The sequence below is a fragment of the Manihot esculenta genome, chromosome 11, assembly GCF_001659605.2.
Source record: "Manihot esculenta cultivar AM560-2 chromosome 11, M.esculenta_v8, whole genome shotgun sequence".
NCBI classification, from domain to species: Eukaryota; Viridiplantae; Streptophyta; class Magnoliopsida; order Malpighiales; family Euphorbiaceae; genus Manihot; species Manihot esculenta.
This window is the reverse complement of record NC_035171.2, coordinates 15122767-15132329: the sequence shown is the minus strand read 5'-3', so window position 1 is coordinate 15132329 and position 9563 is coordinate 15122767. Positions and strand designations below refer to the sequence as shown.

Here is a 9563-nt window from a genome sequence, read left to right as displayed (position 1 = left end):
GAAATTCTGAAAAAAAAAATTTTTTTATTTCGTGAATAAAACACTAAATTTTGACTTCTTTTCTCTTTTTTTTTTTAAATCGATCAATTTAAATAATTTTTTTTCCTTACTCTTCTTTGTTTTTTTTTTCACTTGTTTTTTAAAAAAATTTCACACAATTGAAATAAAAAAATTCTTTATTTTTTTCATTTTTTAAGAAAAATTATAAGATAAACTGAAATAAAAAATAATAAAATAAATTTAAAAAAACTTACGAAACAAATAAATATATATAAATAAATAGGAATTTATCTACTTTGATACTAACTAATATTAAATTCTGGATCAACATGTGATCAAAAATCCATCACACAATTTGACAAAGAACAAAGCAAAGATATCTTTCAGAATGTTGCTCTACTACACCCTAACCAACAAATGTAATTAGAAACATAGATAATAGAGTGAAAGTTGTTCTACCACACCCCTAATCAACCAATGTGATTAAATCAAAACATATATAATTTTCTCTTTTGAATCGAAATCAAACTAAAAGAATCAATTTAAACTAGTGGTCTGAGTTGATTTCAATTTAATTTTAAATTTTTAAAATAAATCATTTTTAAGTAAGTTAATTATCAAATAATTAAATTTAAATTTATCTTTTTCATTTAATTATTTCTCTTTGATTTTTTAAAATTTTAATTTAACCAAAATTAAAATCTGTAGAAAAATAATAACCATAACCCCTTAAAATCTAGACCGAAACCAGACTTAAACAGTAAAAAACCTAAAATCATTTTCAACAATTAAAAATCAATCAATTCCGATTCAATTTGCAAAGAAAAAATTCAAAAACTGAAATTCTGGAAAAAAATTTTAATTATTTATTTGTTTTATCTTAAAACTCTATTTATTTATAAAAAATAATTTATATTTAAAAAATAATTTTTATAAAAATATTTTTTAACAAGATATTTTATTTTTCATATTTAAATACCCAAACGGTAAACAATGTATAAAAATTACTGTTTTAGAAAATATTTTCCATAAAACAACCATGGCCTAATTTTCCTTCATAAATTAAAGGATTTTGTGATTTTCAAAGATATTTAAAACTAGATATACAGTTCCACGCTAATGAAATTTCAAGTTGTTTTATTTTCCCAGAAAATGAGGACCTCTCCCCTCCCCAATCGATTCCCATTTCTTCTCTTATTCTGTTAAGAAGTTTGGCAGCTTTCACTAACTCCAACCAAATCACATTGGCAAGTGGCAACCTTCACCACAATTCACAACTTTGAAACATGAAATGCAACACCCTTTGATGAAATTCTGCAGTTGGCCTCGGATGAAGAATGCCATAGCAATGGCGGCATAGCGAGACCTAACATGTCGCTTACATTTTGGAGCTGTACATAAATAGCCTACCAACATTGAGTCATATGTATTAACTCAAATAAGAGCTGCCAGATATAATCCATGAAGCACCACAAGCAATCTTTCTACAAAGAAGCTCCACATTTTTCTAAAAAACAGTTCAGCAATACTAGTTACATGCAACTAACAGATAAATTTAAGACCAAGCACGGCTCCATGAGAGAGAGTCTACTTTATGGTGATGTAGCGATTTGTCCCATGTCTTGCCCAGTAGTCTTTGAGGTCTAGAGGCACTGAAAGATCGTGGCCTTCAGATGCCAACCGACTAAGTAATTTTGTGAAGACACTACCACTCATCTTCCGTCCACCAACTCGGGCATGGCGCTTATTTGGCATCTGTGGTAGTGGATATGATGACATAGTGGTGGTGCAACAGGATGACTGCCACCCACCATTCCCCCATTTATAGCATTGATGGGGAGCTCCAGTGCATGTACAAACAGGCACTGGCATAGTGGTCTCATCAAAACTGACCAGGTTCAATCCTGCATCATGACCATCCCATTCAACCTTAAATTTCTTCCCATCTGAAGTGCCTTGTCTATTTAGATCTTCACCTACTTTATTGCCCTTCCTTGGTGACTTAGCTGGCTTTGATGATACAGATTTATTCTCTTTTGGTCGCTTTGTCTGGCGTGGTTTAAGAGTTTCAGCTGAAACAGTTGTTATAGGGAAGGCATCAGTGATGTGCATTTCTCCACTGTTAATAGCTCCTGCCACAGCATTTGAATTGTAAACTGGGTGGGGAATGCGCTTTGACCCTTGTTGATTTCCATTGCCCACTGGAAAATTCAAACCATTTTCCCGGTATTGAATTGCTGCTAGAGCATTGTCTCGCTCCATCAAGGCCTTATCCCTCTCAGCAAGGGCTTTTTCCCGCTCCTGGAGTGCCTCATCTCGTGCAGCCAATGCTTCCTTTTTTTCAGCTAGAGCTATATTCCGTTCTTGAATAGCAGTATCCCTCTCAGCAAGGATGGCCATGATCTTCTTATTCATTACCAAGGCATTATTTTGTTCCTTTAATTGAGGTGGGGGCATCAAAGTCCACTACACATATAAATAAATAGCATCCCCCTAGATTGTTATGCAATTGGATGTAAAACAAAAACGATATGCAAAAGGATCTAGAGAAAGAAGCCTTCTTACTGGAGAATTTGCTGCCTTGTAATAGTCAATCTTATACCTCCCATTAGGTTGTCCACCATCATCCATCTTATATGAAGTTATTGTTAATGAAGCAGGAATCAGGTTCAAGCTTGTCCTTAGAGATGAACTTCAGAATCTCAGATAGCTACTAGTTTTCTGGAAATAGAATACGTCTGTTTCAGGAAAAGGAAAAGAATAGTCAGGATTTCATGACAAGCATGCATTTCTAGCAAGAAGACTACAAACCTAATATTCTACTGTGGGAGCAAGCATTTTCTGGAGAACTAAAACCTGCCAACCAAACAGAAAGTACAAGCATTCACTAAGCCTTTGTTTGGGTTGAAGGAAATTGATACGGATCCAATAGGGCAAATTTCTAACAATGGTGTGGAGCAAACTTATGTCATTCAAATAGATCTAAAAGGAGTTCAAAATCATATTCATATGATCCATATATATTTGGGGCGTGCTTCAACTCATATGGGACAGATTTGGTGCAACACTTGTAATCATAGGCTTAGAGAGCCTAATCAAACCTATGGGCTAAAACTACACAAAGGGAAGCCTAGAGTGAAGATCAAGTAAGGCTTTTGTGAAGATTCAGCTTTGTTATGATGGGCTTGCTATATTTTTATTATTTAACACTTGTCTTATTTTAGTTTTGTTTGGGCTTGTATTATGGCCATACTTTATCTTTTAAGTTTTAGAGTGTTGGGCCATGTTTTGGGCTTATATTTTAATACTTATGTGTTATTTTAGTGTGTGATTGGGTTTGAACCTTATGTGTTTAAGTCAAGTCCAAGAAGAGTGTCTTAGGATTTTATTTGTTTTTCTCCTTACTATATAAGGATAAGAAATAATTGTAAGAGGCAGCTTTTAATCAAACTTTTCAGAATTTCTTTCATGCCTTTGGCGTGTATTGCTTTGAGTGAGAGTGAGGATTTGCTTTCATCAATTGCACCAGGAATCTTGGCTAACTTATCAACTATTCGTTGTGGCGTTTGTCGGATTCTCATCTAAATCCTTCGATCATTGGTGTTTCAGCTTCTCTAAGTTTGGGGTGCCATAGGAGGTGGGTTTATCAGATCTTTGGATTCCGTATCTACTTGTGCGTGTGGGTTTGAGGCTTGTGCCATAGGGTTCCGCGTCAGTTGGTATCAGAGCCAAAGTAGGTAAATTCTTATTTATCTCAGGATATAGAGGTTTTTTTTTTGAGTTTCTCTTTTCCTGGTTATTGATTTCGGTGAAAACTTTTGTGTCCATGGCTGCACCTTCTTGATTATTAATCATCAAAAAAAGAAAAAAAAAAAAAAACGAAAAAAAAAAAATCGCCTTTGCCATAATTATCTTGATCTGGCCAAAATTGTGATATGCTTCCTTTTTCATCCATATTTCCTTACCTATCTCAATTGATTGCTGTAGTTTATGGAAATCAATTTTGAATTTTCAATTGGGTTGAATCCAGATTAGGAGACAAAAGAAATTTGCCTATTTCTTAAGGTGCACATTTAAGGCAACTGCATCTAAATCGATTTGGTGTCAAATCCATCTTTTAATGCCCATTTTCGTCCATGATGCTGCACTGAGTGAGATATATTTTTTTTTTGTCTATTTGTGGGGTTTTGATACTTGCCTTTTTGAGTAGATTTAAATAGATCCGTATTTAATTTGCGTTGAAGCCAATTAAATTCAAATTTTTGTCCAGATTCGTTTTTATTTGAATTCAAAGTTTCTTTTTTTGGTTTAAGCTTGCTTTTGCTTCCTTTACATTGCTGGAGTATTGTTTGCTTGTGTATATACTCTAGGTGATATTTTTCAAGTAGCACAAAACCTAGTTCATGTGTTACTTTCGAAATTATCAGTGTCTTCTTTCTAGTTTTTTGCGCGCTTCCTTCTTTCTTTAGGTTTTCTTCTTTGTTTCATTAAACGCACCTTGTGGTTGGTTGGTTGACCTTAGTTTCTGAAGTGCAATTGAAGAATCAGCAAAAGAATGGTAAGAGTGCAAACACTTGAGTACTTTCTTTTTTAATACAATATTTGCTAGTTCTTTTTGTTCTTTGTTGATTTAAGGTAGGATGAGTAAAGACAAGAATGTGGTGGATTGTACTGATGAAAGTGAATCGAATATGGGTAACGATTATAAGCTCTTTAAGAAGTCAGTCAGTGGTGAGTTACAAAGGCTCAATAAGACTCTTGAGAGGTTAACTGAAACTATGGAGAGTTTGAATGTCTCACAAGTTTCCACTTCTACAAGAATACCTCAAAGAACTCTTAATTGCAATAATGACTGTGATGATTCGGATGTGTTGGTTAATAATGTGTTGCTTGCTGTACATTATGAGATGCTTGTTGCTAGGCGTGCTCTGAATATGCAGGTTAAGAAAGAAAGCCTAGAACAACGGGAAAACATATTTCACACTAGGTGTTTGGTTAATGGAAAAGTGTGTACTCTCATTATTGATGGAGGTAGTTGCACAAATGTGCCAAGTGTGTATATGGTGGAGAAATTGGGCTTGGCTTCTATTGAACACCCTAAGCCATACAGATTGCAATGGTTGAATGATTGTGGTAAGGTTAGGGTTATACGCCAGGTGGTTATACCATTTTCTATTGGCAGGTACAAGGATGAGATATTGTGTGATGTGGTACCTATGCAGGCAAGCCATATGTTGTTGGGTTGGCCGTGGCAACATGATAGAAATGTGCAACATGATGGGTTCAATAACAAGTACTCCTTCACTCATGAAGGACAGAAGGTTACACTCGCTCCTTTATCACCTCAAGAGGTATATGTTGATCAAATAAAGATGCTGGAGAGGGAGAGGGAGGCTTCGGCCTTGGCCACAAAGGGGAGTGAGAGTTTGAATTCTAGGGAAAAGATGAGAGAAAAGAGTGAGTTTGAGGGTAAAGAGGCTGGAAAAGAATCAAGACTAGTTCAAGGAGGGAAGGTGGAGAAAGAAAAGGAGAAAGAAGAGGCTAAAGTTCCAATCTCAACTTCCATAGAGATTGAAATTGAAGAGGAAGTTGTAATGCATGAATCTAATGTGGTTGTTGTTGAGAATTCCATCAATGAACTTATAGAAGAGGTTGTGAATGATGAAGGACATGGGGAGCACATGATTGATGAGGTGGAGGAGGCGAATGAGACTGTTTTGGAAGTTGTAGAGGAGAATGGGTCACATCCACAAGATCTTTCTATAACTAATATTTTTATGCCTAGTTCATTTGTTCTTGATGTGCACGTTGTTGATGAAAACATTAATGACGGAAGTTTTATCCTATTTCCACCTATTCAAAAGGAGGTCTTTGAAGATACATTGGTTCCTAAAGCTTCCCTTTTTGACATAAATATCAGCAAGATTCGAGGACGAATCTTTTCTAAAGAAGGAGAGAATGATACGGATCCAATAGGGCAAATTTCTAACAATGGTGTGGAGCAAACTTATGTCATTCAAATGGATCTAAAAGGAGTTCAAAATCATATTCATATGATCCATATATATTTGGGGCGTGCTTCAACTCATATGGGACAGATTTGGTGCAACACTTGCAATCATAGGCTTAGGGAGCCTAATCAAACCTATGGGCTAAAACTACACAAAGGGAAGCCTAGAGTGAAGATCAAGTAAGGCTTTTGTGAAGATTCAGCTTTGTTATGATGGGCTTGCTATATTTTTATTATTTAACACTTGTCTTATTTTAGTTTTGTTTGGGCTTGTATTCTGGCCATACTTTATCTTTTAAGTTTTAGAGTGTTGGGCCATGTTTTGGGCTTATATTTTAATACTTATGTGTTATTTTAGTGTGTGATTGGGTTTGAACCTTATGTGTTTAAGTCAAGTCCAAGAAGAGTGTCTTAGGGTTTTATTTGTTTTTCCCCTTACTATATAAGGATAAGAAATAATTGTAAGAGGCAGCTTTTAATCAAACTTTTCAGAATTTCTTTCATGCCTTTGGCGTGTATTGCTTTGAGTGAGAGTGAGGATTTGCTTTCATCAATTGCACCAGGAATCTTGGCTAACTTATCAACTATTCGTTGTGGCGTTTGTCGGATTCTCATCTAAATCCTTCGATCATTGGTGTTTCAGCTTCTCTAAGTTTGGGGTGCCATAGGAGGTGGGTTTATCAGATCTTTGGATTCCGTATCTACTTGTGCGTGTGGGTTTGAGGCTTGTGCCATAGGGTTCCGCGTCAGAAATGGTGAGGAGAGAAAAAAAAATTGATTTCTTCAATTTATCTTGTTTGGACATTAAATAGAGAAGAGAAAGGAGGATTGTGGTTAGTGGAGAAAAGCAGAAGGGAAATTTCATTTCCCAAATTCTCTTAATTGTCCCAAAATCTTTCTCTACAAATAGAAGTAAAATGAAGGGAAATGTGGGAATAAGGGTGTTATTATTTATATTAAGATTCTCAGACATAAGGGGAAAAAAAAGAGTATGATAGTTATTAGCAAGAGCTTAGGGAGAACTTGTATCTCTATCCCATTCTAATAATCTATCCAACAACATAAAAGGAAATTAAATTTCCTGTTTTTCCCTCTTTGTAATTTCCTTTTTTCCCCTCTTTGTTTCCCTTTTTCATTTTCTGTTCACTTCTCTTCCATAAAGGATTAAAACTAAAAAAAGGAAGCACAAACAGTAACTAGCAAATGCACCAGTAGGAGACACAAGAAAATAAGTCTTTTATCAGGACTACTGCTTTTTCTGTCAAAAAAAGTTGTTTTATTATTAGTAATATGTTGTCAGGCTTCCTCCATGATTAAGAATAATCACAAAGCTTAATGATTGAGACAAATCACACAGAACAATTAAACTATCTATCAATTTCAAAAACAGAATAATATCAAACTAAATGTGCAATACCTAGGGACAACATGGAGAAACAAGAGTCGAGGATCCATCAAGGCCATGAGAATCAGAGATTTAAATGCTAAGTGCTGCACGTTTAAACAAAACAATGCAAGCATCACTGCCTACTACCCACTTCACCATGTGTGAGAGAGTTCATTTGTTAACAGCAATTACAATTCTTTAAAGCTGTAATTGGGGTTGGAAAGTAGATCAAGTAAAGCTGCTAAATTTAGTAATAGTGAAGCAGCTCAAGCATTTGCTCAAGGGTGGCAGTTTAAAGCAAAGGTAAAAGCACTCTAACATGGGTGGACAGTAAAGCAAGGGTTCAGTAACGAACCAGATGAACGTTTCATTTGCTACCAGTATATAAATATGCATACAATACCAGATCAGGGGCTCTGGAAATTGATCAAGCAGTAACAGCGTACCGAAGTAGATTAAGTTTAAGGTAAGGTGAACAAGTTCAAAACTCAGATTTATAAAAATTTAGTGATAGAAGTTCTTTCTTCTTTTTTTTTCCCTCGACTTCCTACAGGTAGTTTTGAATTTTTAGCTCTTACTTTTCACTCTTCTTTTTCCTTTGCAATTTCAAAGCATCCAAACAAGCCCAAAATGCCAAATTGACCAAGTAATCAAAGAAGCCCTATGAAATCAAGTTCGAAAATAGAATCAGACCTTTTGAATGACAGGGAGTGCCTTTGAGTCTAAAGCTTCAGAGGCAATAACAAGAATTTGGCTTTCTTTTCTTCAGATCTTTCCAAATACTATAAATAGACAGAATGTGGAGGTATAGAGGTAATGGGGTTGCTTCGACTGAGAGTACAGCAACAATGGGGAAGCTTAGTGGACGTATTGGTGGGAAGTGGCGGAGGAGGAAAGGAAGAGAGAGGGGGTCTGGCGGGAGGTTGAGACGGTGGAGGGAAATGGCGGGTAGATCAGATAGAGAAAGCGTGAAGTGGGGAGGTCAGGGTTGTCGGGCGGCGAATATGAAGATTGAAGAATACGCGATTAGGGCTTTTTATCCGCTAAACGGTGTCGTGTAAGTAATTGATGAAATTATGCACAAAACTTAAATGTATAGGAGTCTCCCTAAAATGTAAGTTTGAAGAAAAGCTCAAATAGGTCCTTAAATTTGTAGATCGATGGTTAATCGAGCACCTGAATTTTAGAATAGTTAAATGAGCTCTTAAAATTTTTAAAATGGATAAGCCTTGATAAATAATTAATTTTCATTTTCAATTTTAAAAATATTTTTGATACAATCCCTTAATTTTACTTTTGAAAAAAATTTCTTTAGTATATAATACGGTCGAGTTATATTGTGAATAGTTAAACTTGTAAGAAAGAAAACGTAGAAAACGTTATTCAAATCAGTATACTGAAAAATGAAGCAAATATAATGAATTGCATATCTTTATCTCTGTAATTCTTTTTCTTTTATATTATAAAAAGATGGAGATAAATATAGTATTTTCTAATAATCTGGCGATGATATAATCGGCTGTTTTATAAAGGATATTGTCAGCTAATATAGATCGGTGATCTTGCGATTACAGACGTAACGGGAATACACTAAAATGTGCCTCATAATGGTAATTTTATGCCGAGACTCGACCTATTCAGGAGAGAACGAGTCTTAATGATGAATTGGGTGTTTAAAGTATCCGGATTTTTTTTTTCCAGATGAGACTGTACTGCCCGCTTATCGAATTCTTATCTGGTGCTCTATTTGGTGATGATAGCTCATAACTTATTTTGGGCGATCTCTCCGTTAGTTTTCAATTTTTCAAATTCAAATGTGACAATTATTTTCACAATTTGGAACACATAGCCATTGGTTTTCTCCTACTTGCATCGTTTTACCTTTACCTATCTAGCCCTTCAATGATAGCTGCCCCACTACAAAAAACTTGATATTTTGTGATGAATTACCTTTTGAAAATATAAATTTTATCTTTAAAAAGTCACATAATATAATAAAAATTATTAGTTGTCAGGCAAAATAACTTGTGGTGACAATATATAATTGTGTTATTATAACATATTAGATTCTATCATCTAATGTGTATATTTAATGATAAATTATAAATATTTATCACATTATATGTTTGATGTTATATTTTCTTTAAAATTTTGACGCCAAATTAT

At 34.8% G+C, this 9563-nt stretch overlaps 1 protein-coding gene across 2 annotated transcripts; it reads right to left on the bottom strand.

Moving 5' to 3' along the window:
- Positions 1-1400: 1400 nt before the first annotated feature.
- On the bottom strand, positions 1401-8397 carry LOC110626993 (protein BASIC PENTACYSTEINE4). Of its 2 annotated transcripts, none has more exons than XM_021773208.2 (3): positions 8091-8397; positions 2566-2738; positions 1401-2466 (listed from the first exon to the last, which is right to left on the bottom strand). In XM_021773208.2, exons 2-3 carry the CDS (start codon positions 2629-2631, stop codon positions 1588-1590), a joined length of 945 nt encoding a protein of 314 aa, XP_021628900.1. In that variant the 5' UTR covers positions 2632-2738; positions 8091-8397; the 3' UTR covers positions 1401-1587. The 2 variants fall into 2 exon arrangements, with proteins under 2 accessions (XP_021628900.1, XP_043818105.1); XM_043962170.1 differs by lacking the exon at positions 8091-8397 and adding an exon at positions 7428-8065.
- Between the last annotated feature and the right edge of the window lie 1166 nt (positions 8398-9563).